The sequence below is a fragment of the Schistocerca americana genome, chromosome 4 (assembly GCF_021461395.2).
Source record: "Schistocerca americana isolate TAMUIC-IGC-003095 chromosome 4, iqSchAmer2.1, whole genome shotgun sequence".
NCBI classification, from domain to species: Eukaryota; Metazoa; Arthropoda; class Insecta; order Orthoptera; family Acrididae; genus Schistocerca; species Schistocerca americana.
In genome coordinates, this window is record NC_060122.1 from 103,539,270 (window position 1) to 103,563,900 (window position 24,631).

The following is a 24,631-nucleotide window of genomic DNA, read 5'->3' on the forward strand; positions in this document are numbered from 1 at the left end:
GTGGAGCTAGGGGGAAGCAATAGGGTAAACCTACTGTGGGTCTCTGGCCACTCAGGAATCTGTGGCAATGAACAAGCCAACAGATTGGCCAGGATGGGAGCAATGACTCCATTTATTGGACTGGAACCTGTCCTGACAATCACCAAGGCTATGATCAAACTAGAACTATGGAACTGGCTTAGGAAACAGCATGTAGAATATTGGACCAAGGTCCATAAAGAAAAACATGGTAAGGTAATGATGCCCAAACCATTTTTTAAAAGAAGCTCTGTAGTCGTGGGATTGAACAGGAAAGAAATCAAACTCAAGACTGGACTGATGACTGGCCATGGGAATTTCAAAAAACACCTACACACAATGGGTATAACGGAAAAAGACCCTAAATGTAGGAGCTGTAATGAGGATGAAGAAACTGGATCACATTTAATCTTCAAATGCATGGCACTGGACAGCAAAAGATACAGAATCTTCGGGACAACCAGACCTGAAGAAATTGTGTCTAACAAAAAACTGGCAAAGGGACTCCTTGAACTATTTAAGGGCATTGGTTGGCTTTACTAGATATACAGGGAGCAATACCGCACAATAAACTTGGTTTCGGTGTGGGCAGTGGCGGGTTAGACCTAAGCTGTTTTAGTTTCCCTTTCAAAATCAAATGAAATCAAGTAAATCACAGACACCGATTTACTACAAATTGCTCATAGACTGTGCAAAGGATATTGGCAGCTTCCATAACACACGTTTATTTGTGTTGATATACAGTCAAATACAAGGGACTGTATTCTTTGGCAGAACTGTGAACCACAAATGTTTTGTAAGTGTCAGAACATTCTCAAATATAACCTATTTCTCACATAATTATACAATGACATTAGAGGTCCATTGTTTTAAATGAGGATGGGCCTACTGTTCTCAAAAATTTTAGAAGAGTACAAATAAGTTAATGCCTGCAATTGATGATTACAGTGCAACTTTACTGCGGCACTCACGAATGTTCAATATTTCAAAAGATATTGTGATGCAAATGGGTATTGATACCATCAGTGAAAGGTTATGCGGAAGCAACATGTACAGTAAAACATGCGAATCTAGAACTTCAAATTGGCACACAAACCTTCTACATGCATCTCACAGAGAAAAATTCCAAATTTGGCTTGTATATATAAATAAAAATGCATACTGCGTGAATTTTTCACTTAGCTGTTTCTGTGCACAATTCTACACTGGTGTGCTGAAGAAGACGGCAGCGCGAGTTTATCTTGGTCAAAATCCCTAAAATGTGCAGCACCAATAAAGCACATCTTCTGCCTGTTGCACCTAACAATGAATGTGCATAACACGATAGTGCAATACCATCAGTTCAGTTGGACCGCCAACCTGCACATTGAGATCACAAGATGTTCACAACTTGGGTCCAGGTCTTCATGGTGTCTGCACCACACTTGAACCTTTCCATTGGCTCTTACCAACTGAAATCAGGACTCATCTGAACAGGCCACAGTTTTCCAGTCATGTAGTACCCAAATGATGTGGTGGTGAACCCAGGAGAGGTGCCACAGGCAATGTCGTGCTGCTAGCAAAGGCACCACATGTTGTCTGCTGTCATAGCCCATTAATCTCAAATCTTGCTGTAGTGTCCTAATGGATGAGTTTGTCTTATATCCAAAATTCATTTCTGGGGTTATTTCAGACAACTCTATGCAAGCAACCCTGCTCTCAATCATTAAGTGAAGGGCATCAGCCTCTGCGATGTCTGTGGTTAGAGGTAATGCCCGAAATCTAGTATTTTCGGTACTCTCTTGACACTGTATATCTCAGAATATTGACTTCCCTAATGATTTCTGAAATGGAATGTCCCATGCATCTAGCTTCAACTACCATTCTGCTTTCAAAGTCTATTAATTCCCATTGTGCAGACATAATCACATCGGAAATCTTTTCACACAAATCACCTGAGTACAAATGACTGCTCTTTTATATGGGTGTATCAGAAATATTTGTCAAACTCTCATAGTGGATTCCCGACATGAAAATAAGAAAATGTCCTTTATTTCTGTGTTACTAATAAAAGAAGTTTTATAAATTTCTCGAGTCAAAAAATCGTAACAAATGTTCAAAGCTTCCTCCATTTACTTTTACATTTGTACGCAGTTGTTGGATAATGGACTGTTGCACCTTTCCAAACACTCACAAACATGGTTCCAGAAGCTTACATGCTATATTCATGAAACTTCTCTGCATTAGGAACAGGACTGAAATGTGCTTGAGCCCCATCATGCATAAATCATATGTTTTCCCTTATTTGTAGGGGCTTGTCCTGTAGTATGTCTGGGAAAATGTTCTGAATAACATCCCTGTAGACAGCAGTTGTAAGATGTGCTGAGCTAACATATGGACCTACCATACTGTCATTTATAATTCCTTTCCTTATTTTATTCTTAACCCACAGATTGTAGAGCAGTCACGATAGGATGCAAAATTTGGGCTGCCCACTATTCAACAAACTACCTCTGTCCATCAGGAATAAAATCAACATTTTTAAGAACACTGTAAAGAAATACAAATAAAACACACTTTTTATTCTATTTATGAGTACCTGAAGGCAAACTTCCATTGGCTTCATGACCTGATCCTCTCTGCCAAAAAATAAAATCTTAATAAAACAATGTTCTGGATATATACTATGCAGACAGAAGTCTACTACACATACAATTTACTTTTATATTTGTATCTTGTTCTAAGCAAAATTATTCTAGTTACCCTATATCTTGTACATCAAAACAGACTTTAGTAACGGAACCAATATAGGTGCAGTAACAATTGCACACTTGAGTCATCACTTTTTGTGGTAGGGCTCTTCAAAATTACACATCAAGAAATGCTTGATACAAAGACAATGAGCATCCATCTGTTTCCTTGCTGGCTGTCCTGACAACCAAGAATTGTGCCCAGAAAAAGGCACTGGTCTGTGCACGGAGTTCCTTTCCAGTTCACTACTTTAACAAAAAAACAGAAGTTCATCATTAATCCTCTCCCAAAAGATAATTCTGAATCTGGAAACAGGCCTTAGCTTACTATCACAGTATTAAATCTGATATATTATTCTTCTATGTAGTTTTATTCCTTTACTGTTAAAAGAAGACATTTTAGCTGATTTGGAAAAGGGCTGTGGAGGTGATAGCAATCTGAAACAACCCACAGGACATTGAGTTCATATTGTCAATTAACAGAGCACCATCAAACGAAAGGCAGATACCTGGTGCTGAGGCTCAGTAGGGCACACACCTTTCCCTGCAATGAAGGTTCATTATATCTCTGATTGGATATACATGCAGAAAGATGAATATATTCCTATTCAGATTTGTCTTAGCAAATATTGTGTACATTTTTGGTACTGATTACAAATGTTAATCTCAAAGTTACAAATAAACAACTTTAATATCAGTTTTAAACATTTGGTGATTCTCTTGATTCTCATAAAAAAGGATCTTTTACAAGTTACAGTTTGGTTGACTAAGTCGTCACAGACACTGTATGCTTGTGTCAAATGTGCTATATCTGAATACTGGCTGCAGCACTTGAACTACCGTTTGACCCCTCAAACAAATTCACAGATGAGAATTGGCTGTCTAACTTACGACTACAGGCCTGCCTGATATTGTTTAGGCCTTCTGTCTCATCATCTCTAATTAACTATTAAAATCTAAAGTCATTTGAACATGCTTACTTTATCAAAGTGTTGGTCTTCCTCTTTCATTTTTACCCCCTTCTTTTTTTGAGTATTAAAGCTCATTTCTCTCCCATTTAATTTAGCATCTCTTCATTAGTTATCCAATCTACCCATGTGTTCTTCACCAATCTTTGTAATACCACATTTCAGAAGCTTCTATTGTGCTGTTATCAACTTTTTATCACCCATGTCTTAATTTATGAGTTTCCACCTTAAACTTTCTAATTTCTTCCATAGTCCTTTTCTTCCTCTTCTACCCTCTGCCTTCTGCCTCTCTCTTTCTCTCTGTTTCTTTGGGTGCATTCCGAAATTTATTTTAATATGTGAATGTGTGTTAGCACTGTTCAGTTAATCCCATCATATGCACTGTCTTTTGTTTCCTCTTTTAATTTTTGCAGTGAATATTTCAAACTTACCTCACATTTATATTCACAGAAACAGCTTTAGGTCCATTTTCATGTGTCTGAAGAGCAAACATCGACATCTGGTCAACCAATGTTGCTATGAATCCACCATGCATAGTTCCTAGTGGATTCTGATGTTCCTCTGCAATGGTAAGTTCTCCTCGACATTTCCCCTCTCCAGCAGATACAATTCTAACCTATATTTAACATTGAACATTTCATACACACAGAAAGAGAGAAAATATAGTTTATTTAACCAAAAGTACTCAGAAACATCATTTAGATAGCAACTAATAGGATTTTTTTCTGCTAAGCATGGCTGTTAGTAGTTGAAACATTTTTACATATTTTTACTGCACCTCATTCCCCACTGCGTCAAGTTTCTCCATCTGTTATCACTGTGAGCTAAAAAAAATAAAATAAATAAAATAAAAATGGAGGGGGGGGGGGGGAGGGAGGGAGGGAGAGAGAGAGAGAGAGAGAGAGAGAGAGAGAGAGAGAGAGAGAAGAAGAAGAAGAAGAAGATGATGATGATGAACTGAATAGTAATTCTAAAGAGTGAATATTACAGAGTTAACCAGACTGTATTTTTATGACTAGTTATTTCATGTGCCAAATGATTTGCACCCTTGTGTTTTGGAAAATCACAAGAAACTACTTTTTGATACTGTGATTTCATAAGCAATATATTTTCCATGGCTTTGGTAGAGCTGCCATTTGTAATCTGTTTAACAAATGTTTAAATTTAGAATATTTATCTTCAAATCCAAACTATACAAAATCCAAGAACATCAATATATTCAAAAAATTTGAGCCACAGTATCATCAGAACAATTTTTAGAAACGTGACATGGTACAAAAAATGGGCTGTATCTTGAAATTGGATCTTAATTAATTAATAACTTTTGAATTAAAAAATTTCAAGATAAGCTAATTACCAGCTCCGAATCAGGAATAATTGATCTTCGAAACTGGCTATGTCATTCATTCTCAACTGCATAGTAATGAATTTATGATACTTTTAAATCAAATTTCCTGAACTAATCAACTTTAACCCTCCATCCATGGGACAAGTTTGGGCACAACGACTACAGGAGCAGTCCAATTTAAAAAGAGAACTTTAAATTTTTGCCTTAGGTGTTTTTTTTTTCCAACCCACCTACTGGAAGCTACTGTGTCTATCTGGAATGGGAAGACAGTCACTTGCGTTTGTGCGAGCTACACTTGTAGTCTGCATGACTAACGGCGGGTAAAGACAAATCAACTGCATCACGAAGTTCAAGACTGAAGAAGTTGTGACTGTAATAATAATAAAAATAATAATAATAATAATGATACTAATAATAATATGAAATTCTTTACAAAATGGAAGAGCTGACAAATACATGTAAACTTATGGTGCAATCATGGTTTTGTAGTTTTGATAACAACACAATGAGGAGTGTCTGTAGCATGTTACTGGTTGTATTAAACATGCTACATTGCAGTAGATATTGTTGCAAAATACAACCCAACTACTGAAGTACTGTTGTAATGAAGGTGTGTGTTTGTAGTTCTATTAGTCATGCAGCTATATGTTATGTGCTTCTCCTCTGACGCTTCTACTTAAAAGTTTACATGGATTTTCTGACAGAGACAAATATTTATTAGCCAACATGGTCATTCAATGTTGGTACTGCGACACAACTGGAGGCAGGAGAAAACTACAGTTACATTTCCTGAGGACATGCAGCTCTGCTGTAGAGTTTAATGATGATGGTGCCCTTCTATGTAAAGTATTCCAGCAGCAAAATAGCTATCCAGATTTACAGGTGGGAACTATGCAACAAAAAACAAATCTAGTATTCTACATACTGATGCATGGAATGTTAGCCTGCTCAATTGTGTAAATCTGTTAGATAACTTGAATAGAGAAACTGTCAGGTTGAAGATTAGATTAGATTAGTACTTGTTCCATAGATCATGAATACGACACTTCATATATATATATATATATATATATATATATATATATATATATATATATAAAAAAACAAAGATGAGGTGACTTACCGAACAAAAGTGCTGGCAGGTCGATAGACACACAAACAAACACAAACATACACACAAAATTCATTTTGTGTGTATGTTTGTGTTTGTTTGTGTGTCTATCGACCTGCCAGCGCTTTTGTTCGGTAAGTCACCTCATCTTTGTTTTTATATATAATTTTTCCCATGTGGAATGTTTCCTTCCATTATATATATATATATATATATATATATATATATATATATATATATATATATGGGGTTGGGGAAATTACCCACTTACTATATCCAAAAATTCATCTAATGAGTAGGAGTTGCCATTAAGAAATTCTTTTAATTTCCTTTTAAATGCTATATGGCTATATGTCACACTTTTGATGCTATTAGGTAAGTGACCAAAGACATTTGTGGGAGCATAATTTACCCCCTTCTGAGCCAAAGTTAGATTTAACCTTGAGTAGTGAAGATCATTATTTCTCCTAGTGTTGTAGCCATGTACACTGCTATTACTTTTGAATTCGTTTGGATTGTTAATAACAAATTTCATAAGTGAATATATACAGGGTGATCAAAAAGTCAGTATAAATTTGAAAACTTAATAAACCACGGAATAATGTAGATAGACATTTGAAAATTGACATACATGCTTGGAATGACATGGGGCTTTAATAGAGCAAAAAAAAAACAAAGTTCACAAAATGTCCGGCAGATGGCGTGTGAAACATCTCTTGCGCCCGTCGTTTGACGATGAATGTGTGCTTAGCCACCACTTTCGTCATGCTTGGCTTCCCAGGTTTCCAGACCTCAGTCCGTGTGATTATAGGCTTTGGGGTTACCTGAAGTCGCAAGTGTATCGTGATCGACTGACATCTCTAGGGATGCTGAAAGACAACATCCAATACCAATGCCTCACCATTACTCCGGACAGGCTTTACAGTGCTGTTCATAACATTATTTCTCGACTACAGCAATTGTTGAGGAATGATGGTGGGCATATTGAGCATTTCCTGTAAAGAACATCATCTTTGCTTTGTCTTACTTTATTATGCTAATTATTGCTATTATGATCAGATGAAGTGCCCTCTGTCAGACATTTTTTGAACTTTTGTATATTTTTGGTTCCAATAAAACCCCATGTCATTCCAAGCATGTGTGTCAATTTGTACCTCTCTATCTACATTATCCCATTATTTATTCAGTTTTCAAATTTATACTGACCTTTTGATCACCCGGTATATTGTGAGGCTACAGTGAAGATCTCTAGCTCTTTAAATAAGTGTCTGCAGGATGATCTTGGATGAGCTCCAGCAATTATTCTGATTACACTCTTTTGTCCAATGAACACACTTTTACTCAATGATGAGTTACCCCAGAATATGATGCCATACGAAAGCAGAGAATGAAAATAGGCATGGTAAGCTAATTTACTGAGGTATAGCGCCAAAATTGCAATGGCCCTAGTAGCATAAGTAGCTGAACTCAAACATTTCAGCAGATTTTCAGTGTGTTTTTTCCAGTTCAACCCCTCACCAATGCATACACCTAGAAATTTTGAATATTCTACTTTAGCTACGGATTTATGATCAAAGTCTATATTTATTAATGGTGTCATTCAATCTACTGTGTGAAACTGTATAAACTGTGTTTTGTCAAAGTTTAATGAGAGCCCATTTGCAGAGAAAATGATTTTCTGAAAAACATCGTTTACAATTTCAATTCTTGTCTGTTGGGTGTGATAGCTACACTTGTATCATCGGCAAAAAGTACCAGCTTTGCATCTACGTGAATATAGAATGGCAAGTCATTAATATATATTAAGAACAACAGAGGACCCAAGACTGAACCTTGTGGCAGCCCATTCTTGATTGTTCCCCAGTTTGAGAAATCAACAGCTTTTTGCATATTATGTGAACTACCTATTTCAACTTCCTGCACTCTTCCAGTTAGGTATGATTTAAACCATTTGAGCGCTGTCCCATTCATACCACAGTACTTGACCTTATCTACAAGTATTCCATGATTTACACAATCAAAAGTCCTTGAGAGATCACTAAAAATCACAACAGGTGACTTCCGATTACTCAGAGCAGTTAATATTTCATTAGTGAAAGTATGTATAGCATTTTCTGTTGAAAAACCTTTTTGGAAACCAAACTGACATTTTGTTAAAACTTTATTTTTACAAAGGTGTGAAGCTACTCTACAATACATTTCTTTTTCACGAATTTTGGATAAGGCAGTCAGAAGAGAGATTGGGCGATAGTTGTTGACATAAGACGTATCCCTTTTTTTATGCAGTGGTTTAACAATGGCATACTTCAGTCTATCTGGGAAAATACCCTGCTTCAGAGAGCTATTACATATGTGGCTAAGAATCCCACTTATCTCTTGGGAACAAGCTTTTATTATCCTGCTGGAAATGCCATCAATTCCAAGTGAGCTTTTATTCTTGAAAGAGTTTATAATCTTCCTAATTTCAGGAGAGGTGGATGGAATTTCAATTGTATCAAATTGTGTGGGTAAGGCCTCTTCCATTAACTGCCTTGCTTCTTCTAATGAACATTTAGATCCTATTTTCTCTACAACATTTAAAAAATGATTATTCAAAATGTTTTCGACTTCCGGCTTGTTGTTTGTCAAGTTTCCACTCGTTTTGATGGTAATGCTGTCATCCTGTACTCTTGGTTGCCCTGTTTCCCATGTAATAATATTCCAAACTGTTTGGATTTTGGTATCAGAGGTATTAATCTCAGACATGATGCACATGCTTCTGGACTTTTTAATAACCTTTCTTAATGTAGCACAGTAGTTTTTATAATATTTGGCTGTTTCTGGGTCATTACTCTTTCTTGTTGTTAGATACAGTTCCCTTTTGTGGTTACAAGATATTTTTATTCCTTTAGTAAGCCAAGGTTTTTTGCATGGTTTCTTAAATTAGATTTAACTACTTTCTTGGGGAAACACTTTTCAAATTCTCTTACAAGTGTACCATGAAATAAGTTACATTTTAAATTAGCATCAGGTTCCTTGTACACCTCATCCCAGTCTAACTGCTGAAGATTTTTCCCTGAAATTTTTAATTGTTGAGACATTAATTGAACGCACAACTTTGGAGGGTAGTTTTGAATTACTGAATGGAGCTATGTTATATACTGTAACTAGCTGTGATTTGTCAAAAGGATTTGATTGTGTGAGACACAACATACTTTTAACTAAATTAGAATTCTATGGTGTCATGGGCAGTGCTGCAAAATGGTTCAAGTCATACCTCGCTAACAGGAAACAAAGGGTGTCAGTGCAAGGGACTAGTGAATTAAGTCATCAGTCATCATCAGAATGGGAAGAAATTACATGTGGTGTCCCACAAGGATCTTAGGGCCATTGCTTTTTCTTGTGTACATTAATGATCTCTCATCAGTTACACTGCCAGAAGCAGAGTTCATTTTGTTTGCAGATGACACAAGTATTGCAATAAAAAGTATGTCAAATGTAGTTCTAGAAAGATCTGCTAATGATATTTTTATGGATATTAATAAATGGTTTAAAGCCAACTCATTGACATTATACTTCGAAAAGACTCACTATATGCAATTCAGAATCTGTAAGAGGTTTCTACCCAGCATATGCATAAAGTATCAAGAAGAGTAGATAGAAGAGGTTGACAGGCTTAAATTCCTGGGATTACAACTTGATAATAAATACAGTTGGGAGGAGCACACCACAGAACTGCAGGAACGCCTTAACAAATCTGTATTTGCAATTCGAGTGTTAGCAGACATAGGCAACAAAAAATGAAAAAGCTTGCATACTTTGCCTACTTTCATTCCATAATGTCATATGGTATAATATTTTGGGGTAACTCTTCAAGTCAAACAAAAGTTTTCAGAGTCCAAAAGCATGTAATACGTGTTATTTGTGGAGTAAATTCACGGACGTCCTGTAGAAACCTCTTCAAAGAACTGGGTATACTAACTACTGCCTCTCAGTATATTTACTCCTTAATGAAATTTGTCCTAAATAATATATCTCTTTTTCCAACAAACAGCTCAGTTCATACATACAATACCAGGAACAAAAATGATCTGCACAAGGACTTAAAAGCACTTACTTTAGTTCAAAAAGGGGTCCACTACTCAGGAACACTCATCTTCAATAATTTGCCAGCAAACATAAAAAATTTAGTAACAAATAAAGATCAGTTTAAAAGGAGCCTGAAAGACTCCTTCTACTCCATTGATGAATTTTTTAAAAGAAACAAATGATGTATTGTCTATACTCACACTATTAGTATTGTTATTTCAGCTTAAAAAAATGATGTGTTGTATATACTCATACTATTAGTATCGTTATTTCAGCTTAAAAAAAAATTGGCATGTTCCACATCCATGAGGATCTCCTCAGCACTGATCTATGGAATGAAAAACTAATCTAATCTAGGTGAGCACCATGATCAGGAAGGTCATTCTCAACAGGAAGAGAATTTATGTTTTTAAACTTATCTTGGTCTATAAAAGTGTTATATATCAATGTGCTGCTTCCTTTACTATCCAAGTGGAAAAATTAATGACGGATGTCAAATTGAAAGAACCAAGCAAGACTTCCAGGTCATTATTCCTATTACACTCTTTCAGTGAATCAAATAATAATTTGCTTTCCCCTATCTGACAGATAGCACAACAAGGCATCCAAATTTTCCAGGAATAAATGAAAGTTTCCTGAAGGGGACCTATATACTGTTACAATTATAAAAGAGCCCTCCTTCAGTTTAAGTTGACCGGCACATGCTTCTATATGTTGCTCTAGACAAAACTTTTTGTATCTAAGCTTTTTACACAGTGATAACTTTTGACATATTTGGCAACTCCTCCTCACCTTTATCTCTCTACTCATATGTGCAGCTAGTTTATAACCTTTTCCATATCAGACACAATGTGATGCTCAGACAGGCGTAGTATATCTATTACATTATCAGATTCAATGTCATCTAAACAAACCAGTAGCTCATCTACTTTATTCTTCAATCCCGGAATATTTTGGTGAAAAATGGTAACGTTATTTTTACTTTACTTTTGTGAGAATCTACTTTTTTCTTTAATCCACCAATATTTTGGTTAAATATGGTAACATTAGATATAGTGGGAATTAGTAGATTGTGGTGGTAAGAAGACCAAGAGTTGTGATCAGTTGAATACAGGGTTATCAACACAAAATGAAATACGGTAATGCAGGAGTAGGTGTAATAATGAATAAGAAGAAAAGGAATAAGGAAGAATTACAGTGAACGGCATAGCAAATGGATTATCATAGCCAAAATAAACACAATCTATGATTCATCACAACAGAACACACATGTATGCCTATTAGCCACACATATGATGAATAGACTGAAACATGAAATTATTCAATATGATAAGGGAGATATTAATTCAATTGAGATGGAGGACTATAATTTAATAGTAGGAAAAGGAAGAGAAGGGGTAACAGCATGGAAATATGGATTGGGAAAAGAAATGAAGGGGGAAGGGAACTGATAGAATTTTGTACAAAGAACAATTTAATGATTGCTACCGGTTGAAAATCAGAAACAGTACACATGGAAGAGACCTAGTGACAAGTAGTGCTTCAGAGGGATTATACGATGGTAGGACAGAGACTTGAAAAGTAGATTTTAAAATGAAAAGTTTTTTAGGAGTAGATGTGGACTCTGACCACAATTTATGATGTGGGACATGCAGATTAATGCTGAAAAATGCAGAAAGCTAGGAAATTAAGGAGACTGGACTTGGATAGCTTGAAACAACCAGAAGTTGAGAGTTTCAGGTGGAGCATTAGGCAATGATTGACTGAAATGGGTCAAAGAAAAACAGCAGAGAATGAATGGGTACCTTTGAGAAATGAAATAGTGAAGGCAGGAGGGGAGCAACTAGGAAAAAAGACAAGGCCCTTAGAAACCCTGGGATAACTGACTGTTTTTGGAATCAGTACTTTTCTCAGATTCTGCACAAATATAGATCTGCCACTATTTCCTCAAACTGTATTTGTAGCTGAAAGAAGGAAGACTGTAACTTAATTCCCATAGACATCAGTGTCTTAGGAGAGACTGCAAAATCTTAATCAGCTGAGAATAGTGTCGATAATAAGTCATGGCCCTGTTGAAGGAACCTCCTCAACATTCACCTGAAGTGATTTAGGGAAACTATGAGAAACCTGCACCAGAGTGGCTGGATAGGAACAAGAATACCATACATGAGTCCAATGCCTTATCCTCCATCTGTTCATTGTCCAACCATTTGTTATCATGTGTTATAAGGTTCTGTAACCTTATCATAGAAGTGTATTATTTTTGAGTAACAGAATTCCTGAACAATTACTTTAACTTCTTCTTTGATATTTAATAGCTTACCCCTGTGACCTTGTTGAGGTGGTGTGGCCTGTATGCTTCAGAGACAGACAGCTGTATTGTAGATGAAACTACAATGAAGGGTATCTGTGGAGAGGCAAGAGCTACATGTGGTTCCAAAAATGGATGAGTAGCATTTCTGGTAGTTGCAGGGGCAACAATCTGGATGATTGACAGATATGGTCTTGAAAAGTTAGCCAATATGGACTTGCTAAGTTGGTGCTACAGTCAGCTGAAAGCAAGGAGAAACTGGTAGACTGTTATTTCTCCCGAGAGCATATGGCTCTACTGTACGGCTTAGTTATGATAGTATCCTCTTGGGTAAAATATTCTAGAGGTAAAATAACCTCTATTGAGTGTTCCAGGCACGAACTACTCAGGAAGACATCTTCAGGAAAAACAAAACTAGCATTCTATGGGTTGGAATGTGGAATGCTAGATCCCTTAATCATGTAGGAAATGTATAGGTTGACATTAGTAGCCCTATAATGGAAATTAGTGAAGTATGATGGTAGGAAGAACAAGACTGCTGGTCAAGTGAGTACAAGGTTATAAATACATCAAAATGGGTAATGGAGAAGTAGGTCTAATAGTGGATAAGAAAATAGGAAAGTGGGTAAGCTGCTATGAACAGAATGTAGAATGCATTATAGTAACCAAGACAGACATGATGTCAATGCCCACCAAGTAGAAGTTTATATGCCTACCAGCTACATGATGAAGAGATTGAAAGACTGTGAAGTAAAATACAAGAAATTATTCTGGTAGTGAAGGGAGACGAAAATTTGCTTATGGTGAGGACTAGAATTCAAAAGTATGAAAAGGAAGAGAATGAAAAATAGTAGGAGAATTGGTTTAAGAATTACGAAAGGAGCTTGTATACATGGAAGAGACCTGGAGATATGAGAAGGTTTCAGCTACATTACATGACAGTAAGACAGATTTTTAATTGCAAAATATTTCCAGGAGGTAGATGTTGACTTTGACCATAATTTACTGGTTGTTAACAGCAGAACAAAACTCAAGAATTTGGAGAAAAGTGGGAAATTCAGGATGGGGCTTAGATAAACTGAAACAACAGAACTTGTTGAGAGTTTCATAGGGTGCATTAAGCAATGATTGACTGACACAGGGGAAAGGAATACAACAGAAGACAAATGCGTAGCTTTGAGAGATGAAATATAGAAAGCAGTAGAGGATCAAATAGACAAAAAACAAGCCCTTGGACAACACAGGAGATACTAAATTTAGCTGATGAAAGGAGAAAATAAAAATGCAGCAAATTAAGCAGGCGAGAGCAAATGCAAATTTGAAAAAAACTGAGATTGACAAAAAGTGGAAAATGCTTAAGCAGTAACTCTTAGAGGGCAAACTCAAGAATGTAGAAGCATGTATGATCAGGGGAAAGATAGGTGCTGCCTATAGGAAAATTTATTTGTATTTATTCATTCATCCAAAAAATCTTTCCAGATTGTGCCACATAGAACAAACACAAAACAAAATGTAACATAACACAGCACTGTTAAAATACAGTATTATTTCAGTAGATACACAAATTTTAGAATTATCCACAAAAGAGCTTGCACTACTTGCAGTAGCCGCACTGTCTTGTTTCAAGTCTTTTGTATCTCAAATGCTCTCAAAATGCTGCTACTGAGTAGAAGCATTGATCTAATAAAAACGCCATTAGAGTTTTACGAAAGAGTGGAATGATGATATGATTTTTACCTTATGTGGAATACTCTTGTAAATTTGTATACCACTGTTTATTGTGCAAGTTTTCTAGGCTGAGGTACTCACTGACTGGTCATGAAGATTTTCCTTTTGTCTTGTATCATGTTCAGCACTATTAAAATTTTCCTTTATATCTTTTAAATTATTTCTAACATACTTACAGATTTCTAGTACGTAATACAAGCAAGGGGAAGGATTGACGACTTTTGAAAGAGGGGCTTGCAAGAATGTTTGTCGAGCATATTGCATTACTCTTATAATTCTTTTCTGGGTTAAGAAAATGAGTGAACTAGGTAGCGTATTACCCCAGAATATAAATCCACACAGTGGGATGCTATGGAACTGAGCAAAGTAGGCAATCTGAACAGTGCTAAAACTTCTTTGGTAGAGACTAACCACAGACTATAACATATTTGATTTAGTGACCAATTTATTTTGTTCATATACGTATGCCATCTGAAGTTATTTTGCAGCCACATGCCTAAAAACTTTCATTCCAGAGAAGATGTAATTTTGTTGGAATTTATTGTCACACTGGTTGTTGCATGGTTCACCTTTTAAACAGAAATTTAGAAATGTTTTTTTGGTGTTTATCAGTAGTTTATTCCCTTCAAACCACCTGTTTTGATGTGCTGTAGTTTTATTTACAACTACTTGTAGCTAACTTGTGGTGTTTCCTGTAATAAGGACGCTTGCGTCATTTGGAGAAAAATAAAATAAAATAAAATTGCCAGAGCACTTTGTTTCTGTCGAATGTTTGCAGGGCATTGTGTATAAATCATAGATGGCACTAGTTGTTGATTTATTTTTCTAAAATCCATGCTGAGTATCAGTGGGAATTTTGTTTCTCTAAAAAAATTTCATTAACGTATTATATGTTACTTTTTCTATGATTTTACTAAAGGCTGATAATAAGGCAATTGGTGTACAGTTTTCTATATTTGATTTGTCTCATTTCTTATGAATAGGGACCACTTTAGCATTCTTTAAACAGTCTGCAATGTGCCTGTCAGAAATGATGAATTGACTGTATCTGCAAGGGGCAGCAGAATGTTGTAATACATTGCTTTATGATGCAGTCAGGAACACTATCAGTTCCTGATGACACTTTCTTAAGAGTTGATGCAACACGGATGGTTTCATCTGGAGTTGATCCACAAATATAGATTGAAGAGGAACGTGGCCGCACTTCGTTTTTCTGTTTCTTTCTACCATTTGTATTGTCACTGACTGTTAAATTATTTGTGATATCTGCATAGTAACACCTGAAAAGATGAGTGGTATGTTGGGGATCAGTTACACTCTTGTTCTCATGCGGCAGAGCGATAATTTTCATTTTAGGAGACACTTTATTTGCTTTCTTCATTATGTTCCAAACTGATTGGCTTTTATTTGCTGACACTGTTATGGACTTACCATTGGCCCTTTGTTGCCTGGCACATCACTCTTTCATAGATTTGAAAGTATTTTTTAATGTTGTTGTTCAGAAGTGGGAGTATGTTGTTTTTTTCCTGTATCTGAGTAATTCTCTTATGTCACACTTGAGATTTTTGATACCTGTTGTTAACCATCTCTTTGCTTTTGGAGCTGTGCTTCTTATTACTTGCATTTTGAGAGGGAATGGAATTTCAAAGTATTTACTGAAGACGCTAGAAGATTTCTTGAACTTTTTGCTGGTGTCATCTGTTCGTAAAACTTCTTCCCACCTTTCTCCTGATAATAGAGAGTTGAATGTTTCTTTTTGTAGTTGTGTGTGGGCAGCAAGTAGCTTTGGAGGGTGCCAACTTGAACTTCATGATCACTAAGCTTGTACTTATACATTCTGCAGTACAGTTTGTATTCACAAATATCTGATCTAGGGCAGAGCAGTACTTTTTGTGATTCATGCTGGGGTTGTTATAGTCTGTTTTAAGTTGAAAGTATCAGTGAGGCTGAGCAGTAGCTCTTTTCCTTTGCTGGTTCCAAGAAGATCAGTGTGAAGTCCCCATACAGCACTGCTGATTTCTTGTCTAGATGGAGCCTGTTTAATATATATTCAAGCTACAACTGTATTTTCCCCATGCTGATTTCTTGTCTAGATGGAGCCTGTTTAATATATATTCAAGCTACAACTGTATTTTCCCCATTGACTTCAATGAGTGCCAGCTCAAAGTCCCTTTCTGCATTATATTTTCGACCTTGCTTGACGAAAATTACAGTACCTCCATTTTTCTGTAAAAGTGTTCTTTGGGTAACAGAGAATCAGCTGTATCAATATTAAAAGCTCAGCTGGCAAGCCAGTAGTGGGCCTACTAAGCAAAGAAGGGAAGGCTGAAATGTGGAAGGAACATATAGATGGTTAATACAAGGGAAATGAACTTGAAGACATAATAGAAAGGAAAGAGGATGAGGATGAAGATGAAACGGGAGTTATGAAACTGCAAGAGTAATTTGGCTGAACACTGAAAGACCTAATTGGAAACAAGGCCCCTAGAGTCAATGACATTCGCTCAGAATTATTGAGATCCTTGGGAGAGCCAGTCATGACAAAATTACTTCACCTGGTGTGCAAGATACATGAGATGGATAAAATATCCTCAAGACTTTAGGAAAAATGTAATAATTCCACTTCCAAAGAAGACAGGCACTGACAGATATGAACATTACCAAACTAACAGTTTAATAAGTCATGGCTGCAAAACGTTGACAAAAACTATTTGCAGAAGAACAGAAAAACATACAGTAGCCAAATCAGGGGAGGTCACTTTGGGTTCCAAAAAAACGTAAGAACATGCAAGGCAATATTGACCCTATGATTTAACTTAGAAGATATACTGAAGATATATAAATATATTTGTAGATTTAGAGAAAGCTTTTGAAATCTTGACTGGAATGCGCTCTTTGAAATTCTGAAGGTACTAGAGTGAAACTTGTACAGAAACCAGAGAGCAGTTATAAGAGTCGAAGGCAAAGAGAGGGAGGTAGCAATTGACAAGGGAGTGAATCAAGGTTGTAGCATATCCTTAATGTTATTCAATTTGGGGACTGAGCAAGCAGTAATGAAAATAAAGGAGAAATTTTAAAAGGCAAGAAATGAAAATTTTGATGTTTTCCAACAACATTCAAAATTCTGTCAGAGGCAGTAAAGGACTGGAAGGACAATGAAACAGAATGGAAAATGTCTTGAAGAGAGGTTATGCAATCAGCATCAATAAGAGGAAAACAATGGTAATTAAGTGAAGTCAAATTAAATGAGACACTGTAATGGATATTAGAACAGGAAATGAGACACTGAAAGCAGTAGATGAGTTTCACTATTTGGACAACAGAATAACTGATGATGCTGACAGAAATGGAGAAGATACAAATGCAGACAGACTAAGCGAGAAAATTATTTCTGAAAAAGAGAAATTTGTTAACACCAAGCATATATTTAAGTATTAGGAGGCTTTTCTGCATGTATTCCTTCAACAGAAGTGAAACATGATGATAAACAGTTCAGACACAAATAAACTAGAAGCTTTTGAAATGTGGTGCTACACAAGAATGTTGAAGATTATATAGGTAGATTGAAAAACTAATGAGGTGGTACTGAATCGAATTTGGCTGGGAAGAGAGGAGGAGGAGGAGAAGGAGGAGGAGGGGAATAAATAATGGCATTACATGACTAAAGGAAAGGATCAGTTGATAGGACACATCCTGAAGCATCAATGGTAACTGTAGAAGTAGACCAAGGCCTGAATATAGTAAGCAGGTTTGTAGGTTACAACAGTTATGTGCAGATAAAAAGGCTGGCATAGGACAGACCAGCAGAGAGAGCTACATCAAACCATTCTTTTGACTGAGGATCACAACAAAAACTACTCACCTGTGTGCAACATCTTCAGTTGCAGAAAAATGAGGCACTTATGTACAAAGGGTGGGATGCAGTAGCCAACGATGATGGGATAGCAAACGATCAGATTGCTGCAAATCAGAAGATTCAATGAGAGCTGGTGCAGCATGGAATGTCCCTTTCAAACAGAAATGGAACTCTGCAAACAGTAGACCAAGAGGGAAGACCTTCAGAATGTTTAAAACGAAAATGAGTGGCACTGCAGACACTTCCTGTAATAAGAAAAAAATGAGAAAACCGTAGTAAAAATCTTCCATGATAATGTTCAACCCTCACATAACAAAATAAATAAGTTAAATGTGTTAGCAACATGTTCTTGTGAGATGTTTTCACAGTATGCCTTTCAGCACACTTTCTCTCACCAGGATCAATCAAATCAATCTCCCTGCAAAAATTTACTCTCGCTAAGTTCTGATCCTGTATATGAGTTAGCCACATACTATAGAAAAATTCTACACAGTCCAGACATATTAATATTCGATGTCAGAGAGCGATAATCACTCACAGATGGCAGATAGCACCACTATCAATGGAGGATATATAAAGCATGTCAGAGGATGTGGAAAACAGTGCAGTCATTGTCATAAAGCAGAAACGAAACAATTTGTCTTACATCCCAAAGATGGTCATTGGCTTTTGGGCCAACGACGGAAGAAGTTCCAAAATGGCTAAGTTTGTAAACTGTTTGCATGTCGCCGTGCTTAATGCGGTATCACATATCGATACCGTGCCACTGGCATCTACAGTGCACACCCACTGAGCCATGCTTCCAATGAGCACTCCCTGTCGCCACGATATAGGATGGCCAGCGCAAGCCTCGAGGCCCCACTCGCACTAGGAACCACTTCGCTAGAAGATGCCATGCAGGCCTGGCCTAGTCGCGATTCTGACATCGTTGTTTATGCTGTAACTCAGAGAGCCTCTTCCTTCTTGACATTGAATTAGCTGTGCTATGATTCTAGCTGCATTATTTGTTATGAGTCTTTGTTCACTCAGAGAAATACATGTAAATCTTCTGTTTACTTTGTTAACTTGTTTGTTAATCATCTCTGCACCTGTCCAGTTTTCCTCCGACAGCAGTTGCTTCACCACTCTGTAGCCTACCTCTTCTTACTGTCGGAACAGTTAAAGTATACCGTGCATGGCAAAATAGTGCTATCCACAACTGGCACTGAAGTAGTTGTGGTTAACCAAATGACAGTTCCAGCAATGTGTATGGATGGACCAACATGCAACTGTTGAATAACTGACTGCCCAGATTAACCAAGACTGCTAACAGTGTCCTTTCAATAATAGATCAGGGGACGGTGTTGCATATGGGCCTCTGCAGAAGGCACTTGGTTCATGCACCCATGGAGACTGCTGTTGATTGGTGATACAGATGAATCATGGTTTAGGTACCATTGGACAGACAGAAGTTGGCAATTACAGCACGAAATGGCTGAAAGCAAACAACCTGCAACTATCGTTGGAAGGGTCCAGGCCAGAGCAGGGAGCAGTTGGCAATGTCACTGGAGCCGACGTGGCTGCATATCCTTGTCGGTACCTTCCAGAACCTCAGTGACACTTTTCCCGCACATCTCACAGTGGTCCACGCTGCAAAAGGTGGTTATTCAGGCTTTTGATAGGTGGTCAGTTAATGTGATTGGACAGTGTAGAAGTCAACAGGATAACTAAAAAATCAACTTATTTTGTGATGACAAGGATTTCAAGATAACAGCAGTCAAAGACTCATACATAAACTTAATAGTTTCTCCTGAAGGAAATTTTGAAACACACTTCAGGAAAAAAAGGAAGTGTTCATTGACAAAGAGAGTGCAATGAATTATAAGATAATAATCTGTGGTGATAGAAACATGAGGCGTAATCACTGAAAATAAACACAAGTGCATATTATTTGATTTAATAAAAAGCATATAACTCAGAAACAACACTAAATGTCTGGTCTAATTGTTGCCACTTTTGCTAATATATTTCTGTTGTGACTGGGCTTATGAACTATCTGTTCCTAGCAATTTTAAGAGAATTTATTTTCTTTCACCAAGATATGCCCCACAACTCTCACAGGTGTTCTGTTTGGGTTATAGCCAGCTTTTGCACATAGTGTTATATGAATTCCACTGCTTTTTAGAAGAAGTTTATACTTCGCTATTTGGCTAAGTATGCTTTGGGAGCTGATCACTGTTAACACTATAAATTTTAATAGTCTGGTCTATTTATCTATGACAGGCATTTCTATGAATGTTAAACTATTATCTTGGAATCTCCTGCATTGATCATTATCTGGACTGGTTAGTGAGTTTGGTACAGTTTATAGCAGTTTAACAAATGCTATTATTAATGTCCAGAGTATCTAATCACTGCCTCACTTTGTTGCTGTATGTACATTGACTTGTTCCACATCCCTGGTTTTCTTTCATGGGATTTACAGAACATGTTAATGATGAAAAACTCAAACTTCTGAAGTTAGTGCTCCAATGATAGCTTGCCCTCCCTCCCCCATTTCCTCATATTTAAGCTTCTCAGTCATGCTGTCATGTTCTAATCCAATACCTAAGAAGTTAAGCTACTATCTCAGAGAAAGTAGTAGGTATAGTGTTTAGAAGAAAAATATGTAATTGAAAACCAACATCTTATTTGTATAAGGATTTGCTTAAATTGATATTCCATAATTACTCTTTCTAAAACACTAAGTTATTATTTGTCACCTTCTTTTATTTTTATCAGTAAGAATTCCAGATGCTTAATTTGTTATACTTGCAAAATACAAATCTACTGATATTAAGTTTAGAACAGGCAGCATCATACTTCTAAAGAATGTTATTGGACTAACGACGTGCAAGGAAGTCACTATTACTGCAGTCCGTAAACGTGTTTATGTTCTTGTTATCATAGTGCAATGAGCTAACTCATCATTTTGTGGAGTCTATTCATTCACCATTTCTTACGGCTCAGTTTCGACACACACACACACACACGAACGCACGCACAGGGAGCTTCTGTGTTTATGGCTGGGTGGGGGAGATTAGACAGTTACAAAAAAAAAAAAAAAAAAAAAAAAAAAAAAAAAAAAAAAAAAAAAATGAAACAAAGATGGAGAGCTGCCTAGTACGCAACACCATGACATTTATTATTTCTTGATCCGTTTAGTGCGATCTGTGTTTTCAGCAGTTTCTCTACATCATGCCACATAAATGCTAATTTCTTACGAATGCCCAAGACTTGTTAATATGGAGTAACACAATCCTCATGTAAACATTCGATCACTCGTCAGTGCTATTATTACAAGTATTAGCAAACCATTATTACTCAAACTCAAAACGCCGCCCGAACAGGCCTCGGAAGGTCCAACGGTACCGACCGACCACCTAGTCATCCTCAGACAACAGGCGTCACTGAATGCGGACATGGAGAGCATCAAATCGCTCTCCCGCCGCTTCTCAGCTTTCGTGACCTGTATCAAACTTTATAACTAAAATTTTGTTGTTGAGACCGTAAAAGTTATACAGACTTTGATAATACTGCTGTTATATGGCAATGACAGTCTGTTGATAATGTTTCGAGTTAATTAAATTAGAACTGCCTGTCAATGCAGGAATTTACATTTTCTTCAAATGTCATTAAAAATGTTGTTTCCTAACTCACTCGCTGAAATCCGAGACATCGTATATAGTTTCTGGGACTAATTTTAGTTTTGTTATTATAATCTAACATATAAATTTTAAAGCGTCTAAGAACAATTTTGGAGTGTCTATATTCCAAGCGCATTTTCAATTATGAAATAAGGATTCCGAATGAGTTCAAATTTTGGTTTGCAACAGCAGAATTGTCCTACTTCTAATAAACAAATGGCGATCACGTATTGATGTATAGCCTCTGGTGCCCAAAGAATCGCGTAAAACTTCGAACATCACTGCCAAAACAACCTTCGACTTTGTACGGAGCGAAAAATGGAACCATACATACGAGGTTGACAGTCTTAAAAGTCCTGGGATTACAACTTGATAATAAATTCAGTTGGAAGGAGCACACCACAGAACTGCAGAAAGGCCTTAACAAATCTGTATTTGCAATTCGAGTGTTAGCAGACATAGGCAACATAAAAATGAAAAAGCTTGCATATTTTCATTCCATATGTCATATGGGATAATATTTTGGGGGTAAATCTTGAAGTCAAACAAAAGTTTTTCAAGGTCCAAAAGCAAGTAATACGTATTATTTGTGGAGTAAATTCGCGGACCTCCTGCAGAAACCTCTTCAAAGAACTGGGTATACTAACTACTGCCTCTCAGTATATTTACTTCTTAATGAAATTTGTCGTAAATAATATATATCTCTTTTTCCAACAAACAACTCAGTTCATACATACAATACCAGGAACAAAAATGATCTGCACAAGGACTACTTTAGTTCAAAAAGGGGTCCACTACTCAGGAACACTCATCTTCAATAATTTGCCAGCAAACATAAAAAATTTAGTTACAAATAAAGATCAGTTTAAAAGGAGCCTGAAAGACTTACTCCTGGCCAACTCCTCCTACTCCATTGGCGAAATTTTTAGTAAAAACAAATGATGTATTTATTCATACTATTAGTATTGTTATTTCAGCTTAAAAAAATCGACATGTTCCACATCCACGAGGATCTCCTCAGCACGGATCTATGGAACGAAAAACTAATCTAATCTGGGTGAAGCCGTGGGTTTTACGACGACACGATAAAAGCATTCAACAAAACTTGTTACGTGAGCTTACAGTGGAAGACGTCAAGTCGTACATCAATTACTTAAGAATGGATGAGCATACATTTCTGTATGTGCTCAATGAAGTGTATCCTCATATCACAAAGCACAATATTCACTTAAGAACTGCTACATCTTCAGAAGACAGGCTCACTATAACACTCCGATTCCTTGCTACAGGAGAGGGTTATGTTATGTTATGTTATGTTAGGTTAGGTTAGGTCAGGTTAGGTCTCCAATCTTCTTAAACTATTTTTTATTCAGGGTGCCTCACGTTGTAAAGCGCCTCATAAGCTTCAGACATCTCTATTAATTCTGTAGTTGTCGGCACACACCAATTGTATTTACCGGCAATGGTTATAAAAACACTACAGACGACAGAACGCTGCAGCGATGCTAGCGCTCCGCGTGGTAACATATCGCATTGCAAAGAACAGAAGACAAGCGATTTCTTTGATCAAATATACGGCCTCGGCCTAGATTTGATCAAATATGGGACGACATTTGTCAAAGATCCCTATTACACTATCAAAAATCTTTGACAAAGATATTGGACAAAGAAATTTGATAGTGTAATACCGGCCGAACGTGCACTATCTCACTTGTTTACGCGAAACTGTACATTGCAAACTGTGCACTACCATCTCCCAATCCATCAGAAATTTTTGGCAAAGGGCCTATGCCATGGCAGGTCAGCAATATACCGCAGTCCGCACTGGTCACATGACCTTGTAGAAGATAGAAGATACATTCAGCTGTACCATGTTTGCAACGACAGGATTCAATTAGTTGCCCACAAATTTCCTACAAACCGAGGATTACCAACACGTTACTGCAATTAATTACCCTGACGTTACCTTTCGTAAATTTCTGATAAATCCTCTGTCTTCTGCACAGATTTTAGCGAATGCAGCGATGTAACTTGCGCCTTGACGAGCCATATTTTCTATCGAAGAACTAAGTATATGTTTACTAAAAATGCCCTATTGCAACTCACTGTCTAGTGTCTACGCAAGAGGCCTTGTGCTGTAGCAGATAAGTATGAAGGTCGACAGGCAAAGGTTCGAATTTACGTGCGAAGTGGTTACTCGGTGCAGAGTCCTTTTTGCTTAAATGTACGTTAAACTGTCGAAAAAAAAAAATACATTTATCTGATAAATTCATTGGCCACCAGATTCAACTGCTCTTTTCAAGTGACCAAATAACCGTGGCTGATTTACTTGTAGAAGAATAGTGTTTAAACGCTGTCATAGTTCCTGTTACAGTTAGTGTGAATCAACTGCTATCGGCTAACGTCGCTAGAGAATGCCATAGTGACAGAAGCTACGTATACAGTTAGTGTGATGTAAACTGTATGTGGAAGACGTGCGTGCAGTGTCTGGGGGGTGAAAGGAAGCTTGAATGGTTCCTAGGGATAACAAACAAAGTTGCAATTAATATAAAGTACGTGTATCATTTAGTTTTTGGTGTGTTAGTACTTTCATATCATTCATGCGTACAGGCTATATTTGCTTGCACAAGGTAGCAGCAGTTATACATTTTTTCTACTACTTCATAATTAAGTTACATAGATCTGAAGTGAGGAGATCTGCAAAGACGTATAATATGCCATTAAATAAGGATACAGAATACAACTTTATTTTTAAAAAATAGTAAGAAATACAGTACACAGATCTTTAATGAAATGCTGTCATGCACGTGTATTAAATCAAAAAAATCC

At 36.8% G+C, this 24,631-nt stretch overlaps 1 protein-coding gene across 4 annotated transcripts in view; it reads right to left on the reverse strand.

The window, feature by feature from the left end:
• LOC124612954 (acyl-coenzyme A thioesterase 13-like) overlaps positions 1-23,938 on the reverse strand; it is a 34,388-nt gene extending 10,450 nt beyond the window's left edge. The window contains exons 1-3 of one of the 4 annotated variants that reach the window (XM_047141474.1): positions 23,769-23,938; positions 4,147-4,331; positions 2,597-2,636 (exon numbers count right to left, since the gene is read on the reverse strand). In XM_047141474.1, the coding sequence (XP_046997430.1) occupies positions 2,597-2,636; positions 4,147-4,331; positions 23,769-23,852 (309 nt within the window). In that variant the 5' untranslated portion in view covers positions 23,853-23,938. Of the gene's footprint in view, positions 1-2,596; positions 2,637-4,146; positions 4,332-21,379; positions 21,437-21,479; positions 21,618-23,768 lie in introns of those variants that run through there. The other 3 variants (XR_006979585.1, XM_047141472.1, XM_047141473.1) reach the window with 3 other exon arrangements.
• Positions 23,939-24,631: the final 693 nt, after the last annotated feature.